Source organism: Clupea harengus, chromosome 19 (genome assembly GCF_900700415.2).
Source record: "Clupea harengus chromosome 19, Ch_v2.0.2, whole genome shotgun sequence".
In the NCBI taxonomy this organism is placed as follows: Eukaryota; Metazoa; Chordata; class Actinopteri; order Clupeiformes; family Clupeidae; genus Clupea; species Clupea harengus.
The window spans coordinates 14,290,973-14,307,486 of record NC_045170.1 but is presented as its reverse complement, the minus strand read 5'-3'; the positions used below and the strand labels follow the sequence as shown (position 1 = coordinate 14,307,486).

At 45.0% G+C, this 16,514-nt stretch overlaps 1 protein-coding gene across 4 annotated transcripts in view; it reads right to left on the bottom strand.

Annotated features, from left to right (window-relative positions):
- trappc9 (trafficking protein particle complex subunit 9) overlaps nucleotides 1–16,514 on the bottom strand; it is a 209,435-nt gene that overhangs the window by 151,698 nt on the left and 41,223 nt on the right. For all 4 annotated transcript variants that reach the window (XM_031585933.2, XM_031585935.2, XM_031585936.2 and 1 more), the window contains one exon: nucleotides 6,761–6,846. In XM_031585933.2, coding sequence (XP_031441793.1) covers nucleotides 6,761–6,846 — 86 coding nt within the window. The remainder of the gene's footprint in view (nucleotides 1–6,760; nucleotides 6,847–16,514) is intronic.

Genomic DNA, 16,514 nt, shown 5'->3' with positions numbered 1-16,514 from the left:
CGGCGGGCGTGGGGAGTGGGATGCGCTGTAACTGGATTGGAGTCCGCGGGAGCAACAAGATTGGAAATGGCTCTTCGACGGACAGGCGGACGGACGGACGAAAGGACGAACGTCCATGGTGCTGAGTAAGTGATGGTGGGGGAGGGGGTAAGGTAAAGAGGGGGTGGAGTTGAGGCCAGGGGAGGGGTGCACCATTATCCCATACTGATGTGCTCACTTTCCTGTATTTACTGTAGGTATAGTGCATCACTGTGTATGTGTGATCAGATGTAAATACACTGGATTATATATATAATTTATATGTACTGTATATGTTTTTTGGTTCAAGTATCTGTTCAAATTCCCAAGTGTGGCATAATTCTCCATCCCTGACCCTACCTATCCCACTCTGCCCACCGATCTGTCTCACCAATTTGTCAGTAAACTAAATGTACGTTTCAGCAAAATGTGTTTGTGAACAACAACTTCGGTTCAACCAACAAATTCTACTTTAATTTGACACAGGCAAGAGAAAGGGACGAAACGATGGTCTCTAACAATAGGACCGGACACTGGGATTCTGCACGGTCAACAGAACTGCTTGCCAATGTTTCTCTTGGACGGGGGCAGAAGTGGAAACTGCTTCCTGCAGCTCTAGTGTGCAAGACAGGGCACTGGAAGAGGAGCGTTGGGGATGGGTGAGGATGTGTGTGTGTGTGTGTGTGTGTGTGTGTGTGTGTGTGTGTGTGTGTGTGTGTGTGTGTGTGTGTGTGTAGGGGGGGTGGGAGATGTTTGTCTAAGTGCAGTGCACACCTCTGGGGAGAATAAATATCAGTAATAAGCAGCTCGTCACGCTCCGAGGGCTCACCAGGAGTCAGTATGTCTCTCTTTCTCTCCCTTGATCCCTCGCTCTCTCTTTTTCCTCTCTTTCTCTCACTCCACCATACGTGCAGAGTCTAAATGTCTGTGTCTCCGTAACGTAAAAAAAGACCCGCTCATTCATCCTGTGTGTGTGTGTGTGTGTGTGTGTGTGTGTGTGTGTGTGCGTGCACTATTTGCTTTATGTCGTGGCTGCATTACCACTCCGAACATGCATTATTTTTCTGCTACCTGAACGCTGTGTCATTCACTATCCCTTACGTATTCATGTGCGTGTGTCTCCGCTACAGACCGCTAGGCCTTCCTCTTGTCTTTCTCAGTGTTGTCTGCAGGTGGGCCTGGAGACTGGGCTTCAGGACCTCATTGCTGATGAGCTGCACCGGTGCCCAGGTGTCTCATCAGTTCTAAAAGGCCATTCTTGCTTTGGATCTTGATACTTACAACACGGCACTCAGCACATTTCACTTCTAACAACCTGATGACTGAACTAAACCCATCTCACACTCTCTTTTGTGTGTAATTTAGTTCATAAGCCATTGTTGTTTAAAATCCAACTTCTCACCTCTCTCCTTTGTGGCCTTGGCACAGGGTCGTAACAGTCTCCAAGTGTGTGTGTGTCCAGCTCATTTAGTGCATGTCTAAATGCATGTGTGTGTGTGTATGTGTGTGTGCGCGAGTGTGTGTGTTGGTGTGTGTGTCATGTCTGAAATGCAGGCGGAGTAATGAGGTGTCTCATGCTTATTGCTTCGCTTATTGCTGATGTTGTTGTCTTGTGTTTTATTATCCATTAAACCTGTCCTTCCACAAGACTTTTATGGAGCGGCGCCAAATGAATGGTCTAGATTGAGATTTCGAAGGGTTGGCATGCTTTCGCTGAACCACAGACAGCCCGTTGAGAATTCGCGAGACTAAACGAGCTGAAACGAGACGATAGAAGGGGAGACACAACCGGTCTGATGGCCCTGTACCATTTACATTAAATATCACAGAAATTGATCCTGTGGGGGTCATTGTGATCAGTGGGGCTATGTGGCCATCAGCCTACTGACATAAGGCAAAGACTCCCCTGTGGCTCAATAATGGACATGTGGGGCAGGTAGGGGAGCAGAAAGAAACAGACAGACAGAGAGAAAGAGAGAGAGAGAGAGAGAGAGAGAGAGAGGGAGAGAGAAAGAGAAAGAGATAGAGACAGAGAGGGAGACAGAGAGATAGAGGGTGAGAAGACAGAGAGAGAGGGGGAGGGAGAAAGAGAGATACAGAAACACACATCTGCAACAGGACACTGCTACTCCAAGTCATCTCCATTCATGAGGCGATCTGTGGGGTGACGTAATGGCAAACATCGGTCATCAGCCGAGCGAAAGCAGACACTACCTCATAAAGGCAAGACTCACTCTCTGAGTGTGTGTGTGTGTGTGTGTGTGTGTGTGTGTGTGTGTGTGTGTGTGTGTGTGTGTGTGTGTGTGTGTGTGTGTGTGTGTTTTAGCAAAATATGCACGACGGCTATGGGGGTGAGAGCGTTTTAACTCCACAGGCCAGGGGCGGTGGAGTCGCACTGCTTCGCCTCGGCTGGGCTGACTAATAACGGAAAACCTGTCGGAAAATAAACTCATCTGCATTCCACCTTGAAAAGGGTTCATTAGCCAACACGCTTGTACCCATGATTGGCCAGCACAGCACAGCACAAGAGGCATTGCAGTGGCAGATATTAATACGGGCTGCAACCGGCAGCCCACAATCACACCAGATGGATGCCCACTTGTTTTTAAAAAATGGTGCCTGAGAGCCACCAATTAATATTCAACACTTCTTCACCTTCTCCACCAGCCAAAGGATTAAATGCACGGTGATGAATCTGAAGGGGGCTGCATGAATAAATAAAATCATCATAATAATAATATCCTGAACACTTTAAGTGGGTCTGTGCGCGCGCGCGCGTGTGTGTGTGTGTGTGTGTGTGTGTGTGTGTGTGTGCAAGAGAGAAAGCTGGAGAGTAAGGGGGGGGAAGGGGTGTATGAGGGGGAGAGAGAGAGAAAAGGGGGTAGACCCACATAGTGCAATGAATGAAGAGACATATTGTACCAGACAGATAATTCACACAACACTGTCAACAACAAGTCTCCTGGCAAGATTTATTTTCCTTTTCCCCCCTCTGGACGGAAAGGTGCTCATTCTCCAAACACTCGCACCGTCACAGAGATAACACAGATTTGTCTGCTGGGCACAGCCGCCATTTCAAGTCTGCCAAGGACAAATCCAACCCCTATTCCAAATCCAACCAACAGGCAGCAAAACAAGCCCTAACCAACATGGAGGTCACCTTTTTAAGAAGTCAGTTATTATTTCACGACCCGTTTTATTTTTTTAAGGGGTGGGGGGGTTTGGTAGAGCAATCAGCCTCGTTTACAGGCACATGCTATCACAAAAGAAAGGGATGATTCATTTTTGACTTTCACTTTATTCAGTAATTAGCAGCTAGTTTTTAATGAATGACTTAAATGACTCAATAGGAGGAAATCACTCAGAGATAACGAACCGGCACCTCCCAATTAATGCCGTCTGTTCGCTCTGTTCACTTGGCCTGCCTCGTTGGACAAGACTGCATTAAAAAAACAAATGATCTAAAAGGACATTTATCAACCTATTGGGTGGGGGTGGGGGTGAGTCGTTCATGGGGTGTTCTCTGTCAGCAATTGTTCTGGTTGGACATGCCACTTTCTTTAAGTAATGAATTGTGTGTGTGTGTGTGTGTGTGTGTGTGTGTGTGTGTGTGTGTGTGTGTGTGTGTGTGTGTGTGTGCACACTTAATGGCCGGAACCAGTAAACAATTCAATGGGAAACAGGCATGGGAACCACATGGGAACCACAAGGCCCAGCGATTTGTCATGAGACATCAGGAGAAGGTTTAACATCACAGAGTCTACACACACTGTCCAGAAACTGGTCCTCCAGCACCATGAAGAATATCTGTGGTTCAAATATACTTTCAACTCATATGAATCCCTCCCCCACAAGAATGGATCACATTCACACCACCTTCATTAACACACAAATGGTCAGCAAGACCCTCCCTGTCTGCTGACATTCACCTCCATTTTCCTTCCTATCAACTAGACCCCCAGACACACCCATTATGCTAAAGTTGTGCATTCTACCTTACTATAACTAAAATGTAACTTGTATGCTGAGTGGGTTGTGTTGGAGAAAGAACATCATAGAGACAACCAACCACTATGTGTGGTGAGACAATGGAGCAAGGAGCATTGAGGAGACATCACAGGCTTTGAAGGCAAGGCCAACACAAAAGAGAAACTACACTATGGACCAGATCTCCTAATCTTTCCTTCCCTCTCTCCATCGTAGTGTGTTGTGTGTGCTCGAGGTCTGTTACAGAGAATAAACAGATACCCTACCCATCAGACCGGCATTCCATTGAGTTCTTTGCTAAAATCACGCAACCGCAACGATCATCAGAGCTAAAATAGAGATCTGTATTATAGTATAACAGGGAAATCTGACGGAACACACCAATCTTCCGTTTGGCATTTCCACCCAGCCCCAATGATATCTTTCAACCCCCAGTACTGGTCAGTGGCTCCACTGTGACTGTACTGCACCCAGAGCCTGGCCACTGGTCTAGTTACCAGCCTGTCCATGAGTCATTGGCACCTGTGTCGTAAGGTTAAGGCAGAGAAAAGACTAGCAGACACAGAAAAAAGTGGAGGAAGAGGAGGAGAAAAAGGACTGTGTGTGTGTGCGTGTGTCCATGTGTGTGCATGTGCATGTGCGTGAGAGAGAGAAAGTACATGCAACAGTGTGAGCAGGAGTGCTTGTCTGTGTATGTTGCATGAGAAAGAGGGAGGAGACAGAATGCTTAAAAGAGAGATGGGCACAGAGGGGGAGGACAGAGAAGCGAGGGAGCGAGGGAGCGAGGGAGCGAGGGAGCGGAGGGGTGGAGCAGGTGGGTGGGTGGAGGGAGCGAGGGAGCGGAGGGTTGGAGGGGTGGAGCGAGTGGGGTGGAGGAGAGCAGCATCAGAATGGGAAATCCATGGAGCTCAAAACACAGGCGTATTAGAGCCAGAACTGTGTGGAGACTGTGAACAGAGAGCAGGGTCACCTTGCAGTCAGACTCTGTCTGTGTGTGTGTGTGTGTCTCTCTCTCTCTGTGTGTGTGTGTGTGTGTGTGTGTGTGTGTGTCTGTGATTACATGGCTGTGTTTGTGTGTTTGTTTGTGGGAGTGGGGGTATGAGTGTGTGCAATTACAGATGTGTGTGCGTGAGTTTTTCTGTGTTTCTCTCTCCGTGTACGTGCGTGTTGGGTGTGTGTGTGTGGAGACAGACTGAAGGGGCTCTGGCTGACCTTGCTGGCAGAGGCATCGGTTAAAGCCTGCAAGAAGGGAAGCGTGAACAGCTGCTTAACATTCAACTGCTACTTCTGCCTTATGGACGCAGCACCACTCTGCCACACACAAACACACACACACACACACACACACACACACACACACAAAACATATAACATCCAAGCCCAGTTAAAACAATCGTTACTGTGGCTTGGTGTACATGCATTTACACTGCATTAATCTACTTAGCAGAGTGTTACGGTATTGGGGGACCAAAGCCTTCAATAGTGTGTGTGTGTACTTAGGCAAGAACTGGAAATGTTATGGTATTTGGTATGGTAAATCTTCCTTAACGGTATGTGTGAGTGTGTGTGTGCTAGCATATGTTTGAGGCAATTGGTGGCATGAGGGCCAATGGCCATCAGATGTTACTCCGTAAAGAGGGGCACACAAACACACACACACACACACACACACTGACATTTCAGAAGAAAAAGGAAATGAGGGAGGGAGAGAGGGGAAGAGAGAGAGAGAGAGAGTGCAAAAGAGAGAACTAGTATAATATTGTATAGTAGATTTTTAAAATGAATTCATCTGGAATTTAAGGAACCATGAAAATACCTGGAGAACATTGGGAATTGGGGGTGAATCGATGTAGAAAGAGGGGAGATTAACTAACGGAGTAAGAAATACAGAGCGAACAATCACACGCTTGGGGAATGAATTACCTCATCTTCTGATGCAGCTTCATCAAACATGGAGAGCATTAAGCTATACTCATTTACACCTGAGGCTGAAGTATGGAGAGAAGAGAGCGTGCACGTATGCACACACACACACTCCATCTCATTTATTTTAATAGAGATGCACTCTATGTCTGACAGACATGCATAGTGAGAATCACAGGTCTTAATGGCTTCTTGGGAGGTCTGAACTATTCTTCTGTACAGGGAACAGATCAAGGGGCGGGGGGCTATCACTCTCATGCTGATTCTCTCTCTCTCCCTCCCTCTCTCCCTCTCTCCCTCTCTCCCTCCCTCCCTCCCCCTCCCTCTCCCTCTCCCTCTCTCCCCCTCCCTCTCCCTCTCATTTCATTCTCTTGTTCTCTCCATCACCAATCTTACACCAGCCATGGCTGCATTAAAGTGTCAGACGTCAGCGCTTTTTAAGTCTGTGAGGAGGTGATTAAGAAGACAACTGTAGAGGTGCGTTCACACAGGATCCAAAGGCTTGCCTGTCGTCTTCTCTCTCTTATTCACTCACTCACTCACTCCATTTCTTCCCCCTTCTCTCGGTTAGTAATGAGGCTTGATGTTAAGTTTTTGCACTTTATCATTCAATGGAAAAAAATACAGGACATTCATTTTAATGAGGGGTTAAATTGTTACTTAATGTTTTTATGAGGTATCAATTCACACCACTTTAAGACCAATTAGACAGTGTGCGTTTCTGGTGTGTGCGCTGGCGGTAGGTGGTGTGTGTGTGGTTGAGGACAAGCACAGACAGACAGACAGACAGACAGACAGACAGACAGACAGACAGACAGACAGACAGGCTTACCATGTTCTCCACCCGCAGTTCAAAGGGCATGGGGTTGTAGACCATCAGCTGCACCTCGCACACGTCCCCGCGCACCCACTGGAACTCTAGCGGACAGAGAAAGGGAAACAGGAATGTAGACTGAACCAGTCATGGAGGAAGGCTTTTTATGAAGGGCACTCCTTAGTGTGCGAGTCTGTGTGTGTGTTTGCGTGTGTGTATTCTTTGAGTGTGGGAGTGCATGGATGGGTGAGGGGGTGGTAAGGGGGCTGTTGCACAAGGGCGTAAGAGGCTACTCGGCACATGAATGCAAATGCGAACACAAATATGAACTGTGTGTGTGAGTGAGTGCTTTTGATACGAATGCCAATTCCAGCACGTATCTGCGTGTCCATACGTGCGCACAGCAGCCTCAAATGCAAATCTCCGCTTATTATTGCGTGCCCCACTCTCCCACCGCTCCAATTAATGGGGCCGAGTGTTTTGCCAACAGGTCATGTTTCAGCAGGGTCACGTCTGGAGAGATATGGACCGAGCCTCCGAGGCGGCTTCCTCCGCACGTAATCTAAGCAGCCCAGGCGAATACAGAACGGGGCGCTCCTCACAGCTCACAGCACATGGCCATGGGCCCAAAAACGTCCAGGTGCGCGTCTCAAGCAGTCTTTTTGACTGAAGGGGGAGGGAACGACTGAAGATTGTGTGTTTCACTGGGGGAAAGGCAGTTTAACACCACATTAATCACTGCCTGGATTGATCATATGCGTGATTGTAGCTGATCACTGCAAAGAGCTGAAACATGCACTAATCTCATGCAAGGATGGTTCCAGGCACATACACACACCACGTTTGGGAGAAGGGGTGTTTACTCTACTAGATGGCAAGCTCGGCTTGAGGATAGATGAGGAAATTAACTGAGGGAGAGAACTGGATCGCTACGGATTTGACAAATGAATGTGGAGATTTAGCATAAAATGGGAGAGGTGACAAGACTGCGCTATCCAATCAAGCACGTGGTTGGGAGGATGTACGGAGGAAGGTAGAGCAGTTAGTTCTGGACACTTGCACACCTTTCACCTGCAAAACATGCCATTCCCAGAGAGCACACAGACTGGCCAGAACCTTCCCTAAATATTAAAGTGACACGCTGAACAAATAAATGTAAAAAAATTCAGTCTGGGTAAAAGTCATTGTATAAGGAATCCATTGGATACAGACTATTAATCATGCACATGATCGGAACAAAAACTGAAGCATGGATCTTCTCAAAAAGCGGAGTGTGGGGAAGCCCACTGATCCTAGTTAGACGGTCGCTGAACACACCCCGGGAATCGCATGATCACGTGAGCGCAAGGAGCAGAGGGAGCCAGCATGGGCCATAAGGACTGAGCCTCAGTCACAGCACAGGAAAACCCTTTCACATTCTGGGGAAGCTCATTTCCCTTCTCCACCAACTCCAGAGCTGAGTCGTCGTCCCCCCCCCCCCCACCCAACTCACATAAATACAGCGGAGTTGGAGAGAAATGCCACCGCTGCCACAGCAATTTATGGAGAGTAAGCCACTACCGCGCACCCAGGGAAATTAAAGTGCGGGGAAGACAGGTATGGACGTTATAAATGCTCTGAAAGAGGACGCTCTGTCTGACCTGAGGGCCCACCGAGGGCAGACTTCACACTGCCTGATCATTAAATGCAGAACATTCCCCCCCAAAAATCAATTAATTTGCGCAACACATACACACCAACACCCACCCCCCCCCCCCCCACACACACACACACACACACACCTCCTCTGTGGCCAGGTTGGTTCAAACATTGTCAAGATCCATTAGTCCAGTCACCTGGTAGAATGCAGCAGTTCCCCGGTGCTGTTGGCTGCCTTTTTTGACAAGCCACAGTAAATGACCCACCTGAGAAAGAAACCTAGACGGAAAAACTCTACCGCCTCCATCCTACCCAACGACGAAAAAGTCCAGTTATTTTGTTTCCCCTTCACTAAGCTGGAGAGTGTTTTGTAAGCTTATTAAAAAAAAAAAAAACACGAGCTTTTGATGACCTCTGAAAGTAGATTACACCAGCACCATCATTTGAGAGATTATGACCTTTAAGCAAGTGTGCTCCGGCTTTAATTAAAAACTCGCAACAATAACAACCTTTTTCATTCTTTCCTTATTGCATCGTATTGCATCGTATTGCATCTTATTGCATGCAAATACATCCCAGGGTGTTTTAGTTCATGGTTTCAACACCATGGGGTTCAAATCAGCCTACTACTTATCAATGTAAGCAACACACAAAAGGCGAGTACAGGAGGATATGTTCAGGTCTGTACTATACGCATCAGTACTTAAGGTGACATAAAGAGTGCGGAAAGGGGCTAACTGGTGGCTAAATGGTGGTGAAATCTTATATGCTTATATTCTACATGTGAAACAATCCACAATCCACCCCCCACCCCTGTTACAGAGGCAAAGATAATTAAGGAAAGCAGGGTTGATTTACTGGATATAAAACCTTTCAAAACAGCACACTATCTGAATTCTCTGGAACCATCTTTTAAACATTTTAAACAAATTATCTTGTAACCCCAAGATACACTAACTAAACCTCTCTGGACATGTTCACTGCTAGTCAGAACTTTTCTATGCCATATGTACAACCATTTGTCACAAATACACAACCCAAAAGCCCCTCAGATAACCTGACCTTGTACCCTGTACAGGACAAATAAATAGGTAGGGGGGTGAAGAAGGCAAAGAAAACATGTCAGGCCATTCCTGATTGGGAGAATCCTTGAGCACAACCACGCTGAAAAGGAGAGACCCAGCTGTCTCCAACACCATTAAAGGGAAGAGGAGGAAAGAGAGAAAGATGTCTGCCTGATTTGCTAACAGATGTACACTGGCTGGCTCAGAACAGGATGGATGAGAGCAGGATAGAGTTATAAGAAAGGAGAGGGGGAGAAGAGAAGAGAGGAGAGAGAGAGAGGAAGTGGAGGGGAATGCTGAGGAATGAGGGCGAGGGGACTGGAGAGTGTGGTCGACTGTTTGCTGTCAGCCCAGCAGCGATGAGAGGGGATGGTGAGGGAGGGGTCCATACGGAAGCTCAGGTGGGACATTTTGCAGTCCTACTCAATCCTCTTGTCAGGCCTGGTCTGGGCTTTTTGTGGGAACAGGTGTTAAGCTGGTCTGCGGCTCAAAAACCCTACTCAATAACACACACACAGACATTATACATTTAGTCATTTGGCAGACGCTTTTGTCCAAAGCGACGTACAAGGGAGAACAGTCAAGCTACGAGCAATAGAGACCTAGTGTAACAATAAATACTATTTTACATAAAAATTTTAAAAAAAAAGTGCAGGAATGTAACTGCTGTAAGTGCAAGTTAAGTACAGTATACATATTAGCAAGGCTGCAGACTAGACGGAAAATATGCCTCGTGGACTATTTCTCCCCTTATTTCGGCAACAAGGCAAGACTAAAAGTGCTGGTTATGTATTATCAATACACACACACGGACACACACACCCCATCAATACTGATTTCTTCCATCTCTTACGAACAGAATCAATGGGGCCACCTCCTTTCCCACAACTCCTCACCATATAAACGTAACTCTTTGTGCCAGTTCCTCCACTCAGTTTTGCAGTAAATGTCCACACAGCTGCTAACGAAGCAGTCGGCGCTGCTCTTTTACGGCGTGGGGAAGTGCCGCCATTAAACAAAACAGGTCCATCTGCTGCACAACAACTGTTAGCTTTACAGCCCTGACCCGATCTCTCTGACCAGCAGAGCATGGCTGCCACTCTCACGCTGAGAATGTAGGGGCGTCCTGCATTAGAGACAGAGTGGATGCAGGTAGAATGGTGATTAAATGGTTTACTTCCTCAGGGGGAGTGGGTCTTTTTTTTTTTTTACAAATTTATTTATTGATGGAAATTGGTGGTATACAGAGTAGAATGGGAAGCATTAATGGTACAATCTCCATGTTTTTTTTGTTTTTTTTGACAATCAAACAACAAAAATGACATCATCCAACGATACCCTGAACTAGTATGATGAATGTACAAAGGGGAAAAAGAAAAAGAAAACAACACACATAATAATAATTATACTGTAAATAATAATAATAATATTAAAAAAGAAAATGCAAACCCCCACAGTAGTAAGAATAATAAAGAGAAAAACACACACACACCTATATCCTAAGCCCTGGATGCCTATGTATCGCGAATATGAATAGGCGTTTGAGAGCATTATTACAAGTACCGCACCCTCTCAAAGTAAATTTTATTTTTTCCAGTTTGAGAAAGAGCATGACATCCTCCAGCCAACGGGCACTCGATGAGGGTGTGGTGGATTTCCACATAAGGAGAATTCTACGGCGGGCAAGCAGTGAAGTGAATGCAATAACATCCGATTGAGCTTTAGTGACTGTGTCGGTAGGAACACCAAATATTGCGATTAAAGGACTTGGATCAATGGTGATGTTAAGAGCCTCAGATAACATTTTGAACACTCCAGACCAATATGTTTCAAGGGAAAAGAAGGCTAGGACCAAAAACGTGTGGGTTAAGATTTGCAGGTGAAAAAGAGCACCTGCTACAGCTAGCATCAGCCCCTGATATATTTTCGCCAGTTTTGCCTTACTATAATGAGCTCTGTGTAGCACTTTAAACTGAATGAGTGCGAGGCGAGCACAGGACGATGATGAATTAACCAGTGCATGGTCCCAATAATCACCCAACTCCATTCCTTACTCCTCCTCCCAGCCAGCCTGAATTTTGGCCCAAGTTGTGATTTTCCAAAGAAAGCAATTTCTGATATAAATTGAAATAATTCCTTTTTCTGGTTTTAAAAGAGTTATGTCTTCCAGAAGTCCCTGCTCAGGCAGGGAGGGAAAGGAGGGGAAATTAGCCTTGAGGAAAATGCCGTATTGGAAGATATTGAAAAACAGTTGTCTTGGGAGGTCATGTAATCTCTGTAGATTCTCATAATATCCAGTGTTTTAGAACTATAAAGGTCTTTAAAACAGTAAATACCCTTCCTCCACCATTCCATAAATGATAGGTCCATAATAGAGGGACGAAAAATATGGTTTTTGTGAATAGGGACCGAGGGTTGAAGCAGACATGAATTTGTAATGAGAGCGAAATTGGTTCCAAATTTTCAGAAGTAGAGAGCACTACAAGATGAGAGGTGAAGCTGGAAGATCTTATAGGTAAGGATGAGTAAATTAAGGCCCTAAGGCTAGATTGTTTGCATGACTGTTCCTCTAGAACACACCAGCTTATATGAGGAGAGTGTAGCCAACAGACTATTTTCTGAATATTTGCAGCCCAGTAGTAGTGGATAAAGCTGGGCAAAGCAAGTCCGCCAACACAACGCTGCCTTTGTAAAAGGTCTTTCTTAACTCTGGGTGCTTGGTTGCCCCATATAAATGAGTTCACAGCTTGACTAATTGTTTTAAAAAATGATTTAGTGAGAAAAAGAGGTAAACATTGAAATACATATAGAAACTTTGGGAGCACAGTCATCTTCACTACATTAATACGACCCGTCAGAGTAAGTGGTAGAGCAGACCATCTTTTAAAATCATCCTTCATTTGGTTAACTAATGTTGTTAAATTAGATGCATGAAGAGAAGTGAAAGATTTGGTAATATGAATTCCTAAATATTTGAACCCATCTTCAGAAAGGCGAAAAGGAAAGGAGGGTACTAGCCTGGAAGGAACTGGAGAGTTGAGTTTAAAACACTCACTTTTCTGCAGATTGAGCTTATATCCTGAGAACCTCCAAACTCCTCTAGGATAGACACAATAGAGGAAGCAATCGTGGCTGGGTGACTTACATAGATCAACAAGTCATCAGCATATAGTGAGACCCTGTGCTCAACTCCCCCTCTAAATATGCCCTGAAATGCTGATGTAGTTCGCAGGGCTATGGCAAGTGGTTCGATTGCAATGGCAAATAAAAGTGGGGAAAGTGGGCAGCCTTGTCTTGTGCCTCTTGTTAAATGAAAAAAAGTTGACCGCAAACCATTGGTTTGTACACACGCTTGGGGATCTTTATATAAAAGCTTAATCCATTTAATGAAGGTGGCGCCAAAACCAAATCTTTCCAAAGCTGCAAATAAATACTGCCATTCAACCCTATCGAATGCTTTCTCAGCATCCAGAGAAATAACTGCTTCGGGCACAACAACTGTATTTTTTGTATATGCTATATCAATCAGGCGGCGGATGTTTGCAAATGAGTGTCGACCTTTAATAAACCCTGTTTGATCTTCGGATATAATTTTAGGGAGTGGATCTTCCAGGCGGTGGGCTAAAACTTTAGCTAGAATCTTGGCATCCACATTCAAGAGAGATATTGGACGATAGGATCCACAGTGAGTGGGGTCCTTGTCTTTCTTGAGAAGAAGTGAAATGGACGCTTGAGAAAAAGTGGGTGGCAAAGAGCCCCTATCTAAAGATTCATTGAAAACTTCCAGGAGAAGTGGCGCAAGCTGGTCCCTAAACTTTTTATAGAACTCTATACCATATCCGTCCACGCCGGGAGCTTTGTTATTCTGCATGGCCATAATGGCTCCAATGATCTCCCCTATCTCCAACTTTCGCTCAAGTGATGAAACAACTGTTTGATCAAGAGAGGGGGCCTCTATATTATTCAAAAAGGCTGTCATGGGTGTTATGTCTGTGGGGAAGTCTGTAGAATAAAGTGAGATGAAATGGGAAGTAAATATATCATTTATGTGTTTTGGGTCTGAAACTAAAATACCTAGCTCATCTTTAACCTGGGGGATAAGACGAGATGCAGTCTGCCGCTTTAATTGGTGAGCAAGTAAACGACTACATTTATCCCCATATTCATAGGAGGTCCCACGGGTTTTTAGTAGAAGTTGCTCTGCGTGTTTTGTAGTTAGAATGTTCAGTTTGGCTTGCAATTCTATCCGTTTCTTATGTAACTCAGCATTGGGGGATTCTGAATAGAGCTGGTCAAGTTTATGTATAGAGTCAGTTAAGCTTAAGACTTCCTTAGAGTGTTCCCTTTTGGTAAATGCCACATATGAAATAATATGCCCCCTGAGGAAAGCTTTGAGCGATTCCCACAGTAATGAATATGAAGTGTTCTCCTTTTTGTTTGTGCTGATATATACATCTATGTTGATTGCCAGACAGCGGCAAAAGTCTTCATCTGACAGTATAAGGGGATCTAGTTTCCATAATGGACGTTGCTTTATATTCAGAGCAAAAGAAATGTCTAGAACAACAGGGGAGTGATCAGAGATAATGATGGTTGAGTAGTCAACAGATTTAATTGAAGGAATAAATGAGCTGTCGATGAAAAAATAGTCTATGCGAGAAAAAGAACGGTAGACTGGGGAGAAGAAAGAAAACCGCTTCAAAGTTGGGTTAAGAAGCCGCCATGGATCAATACAGCCACTCTGCTCCATAAATGTTGTGAATGCCTTTGCCATGCCTGAGGGCGAAGATCTCTTTGAACATGACCTATCCAAAGTAGGGTTGATGGCACAATTTAAGTCACCTCCCAGAATCAGTTTGTGAGTGTCCAAGTTAGGGAGCGAGGACAGAAGCTTATTAACAAACTCTGTGTCATCCCAATTAGGAGCGTAAACATTGACTAGAAGAACATTGGTCTGGTAAAGACAGCCACTGATTATAACAAAACGACCATAGGGGTCGGTGATGATCTCTGTTGGTGTAAACTGTACCTTCTTATTAATGAGAATAGCAACGCCTTTTGAGCTACCATCATGTCTGGAGTGATACACTTGGCTAATCCAAGCTTTACGCAAACGAATGTGATCTTTTAACCGTAAATGTGTCTCTTGTAAAAATAAAATATCGGCATTGAAAGATTTGAGGTGAGAAAGAACTCTGGCTCGTTTGACTGGTCCATTCAGCCCCTTAACATTCCACGAGACAAAGCGTACGACTGAATTACTGATCAATCTATCAGAAGAAGTAACCATATCAATGTGTCTTGGCAAAAGGGATTGTACAGTATATTACAGAAACTTGAGGGGGCGGTAAGATCATAGTGTAAATAGACATGTGCTCTCCAAAGCCTTACATAAAGCTGAAGTAAATGGGACTGTGATAAAGGCGTGTGTCCTGGGGTAACACACATGAAAATGAAAAAATGGGGGGTGGAAAAGAAACAAATTAAAAGAATAAACACAACAGTATGAACAACAACAATAACACTTCCTAGATCCTCCTCTATTAATGAACCTGAGGAGCATCGCAGGCTTAACCAAACTACAGACATTCCGATTGACATTTCCTAAGAAACAATATATTTATATATATATAAAAAAAAATATATACAAATGCCACTGGAGTGGCTCCCAAAGTCATGCATCAAAATAGAACCCAAACAGTTGATGGCTTTAAATGAAACTGGGAGAAAAAAGGCACTGGCCATATTTATATTGATAAGTCCAACTTAATGTCCAAACAAGACAGTCCAACTTAATTTCCAAAGTGTGATCAATTCAAATGACAGCATGGAATAGCCTACCTCAAGCCTCAGTGGATGCAGGTGAATCAGAGGCAACAGAGCCCCAGTGCTCGCGGTAGAATGCCATTGCCTTACTCGGTGTATCAAAATGCAACTCTTTCGAGTTAAACAACACTCGGAGGCGGGCGGGGTACACCATTCTGAACTTGACCCGCTTTGCGTAGAGCAGAGCCTTCACCTCCTTGAATGCTGCCTGCTTGCGTCCCAGTTCAGCACTGACATCCTCGTGGAGAAACACTCTGTTGCCACGAAATTCCATTTCCCGTTGACGTCTCTGAACGATGATCCGCTGCTTGTCTTGGAAGTTGTGGAATGCAACGATGAAGACTCTTGGGCGTTGATTACCGTTTACCTCTGACTTGGCTGGCCCCAGTCTGTGTGCACGAGCGAGAAGAAGAGGGGTCGGGAAAAAATCTTTTCCAAATATTTCTTAGAAAAAATGAGTCATAAAAGCAACCGGGTTAGACCCCTCCACCCTCTCAGGAATGCCCACGACTCTTAAGTGAGCCTGCGCGAGCGATTTTCCAAATCGGCAACTTTCTCCTTCAACCAGGCATTCTCAGTCTGAACAGTGTTTAGCTTAGCCTCAACCTGAACAAGCCTCTGTTCACTTTGGTCGAGAGTAGCTTCAATTCCACAGATCCGTTCTTTCGTGTGATTCGTACAGGGAACTTATTTCACTCAGAGTTGATTTGAGAGGAGCCAAAGCTGTGTCTAGCTCCTTCCTTATAACCGCATGGATAGCTTGGGTTAGCTCTGAAAGCAGCCCTGAGCGGAGTTGTTCAAACTGTTCAGCTAGCTCCATGTTAGCTCGGCTAGTCTGGCTGGTGGTCACAGAAGCACTTTCTTTATCACTCGGTTTTAGGCGACGAGACTGCTTGTTTGACATAATAAATGTCGGCTGGTTTGTCGAAAATGACTTAAACTTCCAACATTGACTGATATTTCTACAATGAATGGGGTAAATAATCAAGAATAAATTAAAAACTCGGGAGCCACTTCACCGTCTACCTATTCACGCCATCACCAACCCGGAAGTCCGGGGGGAGTGGGTCTTTGATGATAATTGGGGATTTGGAGAGGGTAAAAGCCTCATTCATCTGAAAGAAGAGTGCCGTTTTGACAGGCTCTTTCTTCTCTTTTTTTTTGTCATGTGTAGAATCAAAATGTCTGAACCTGTGTTCCTAATATCATGCTGTGTAATTACCTTTAAATTAAAAAAGGGACAC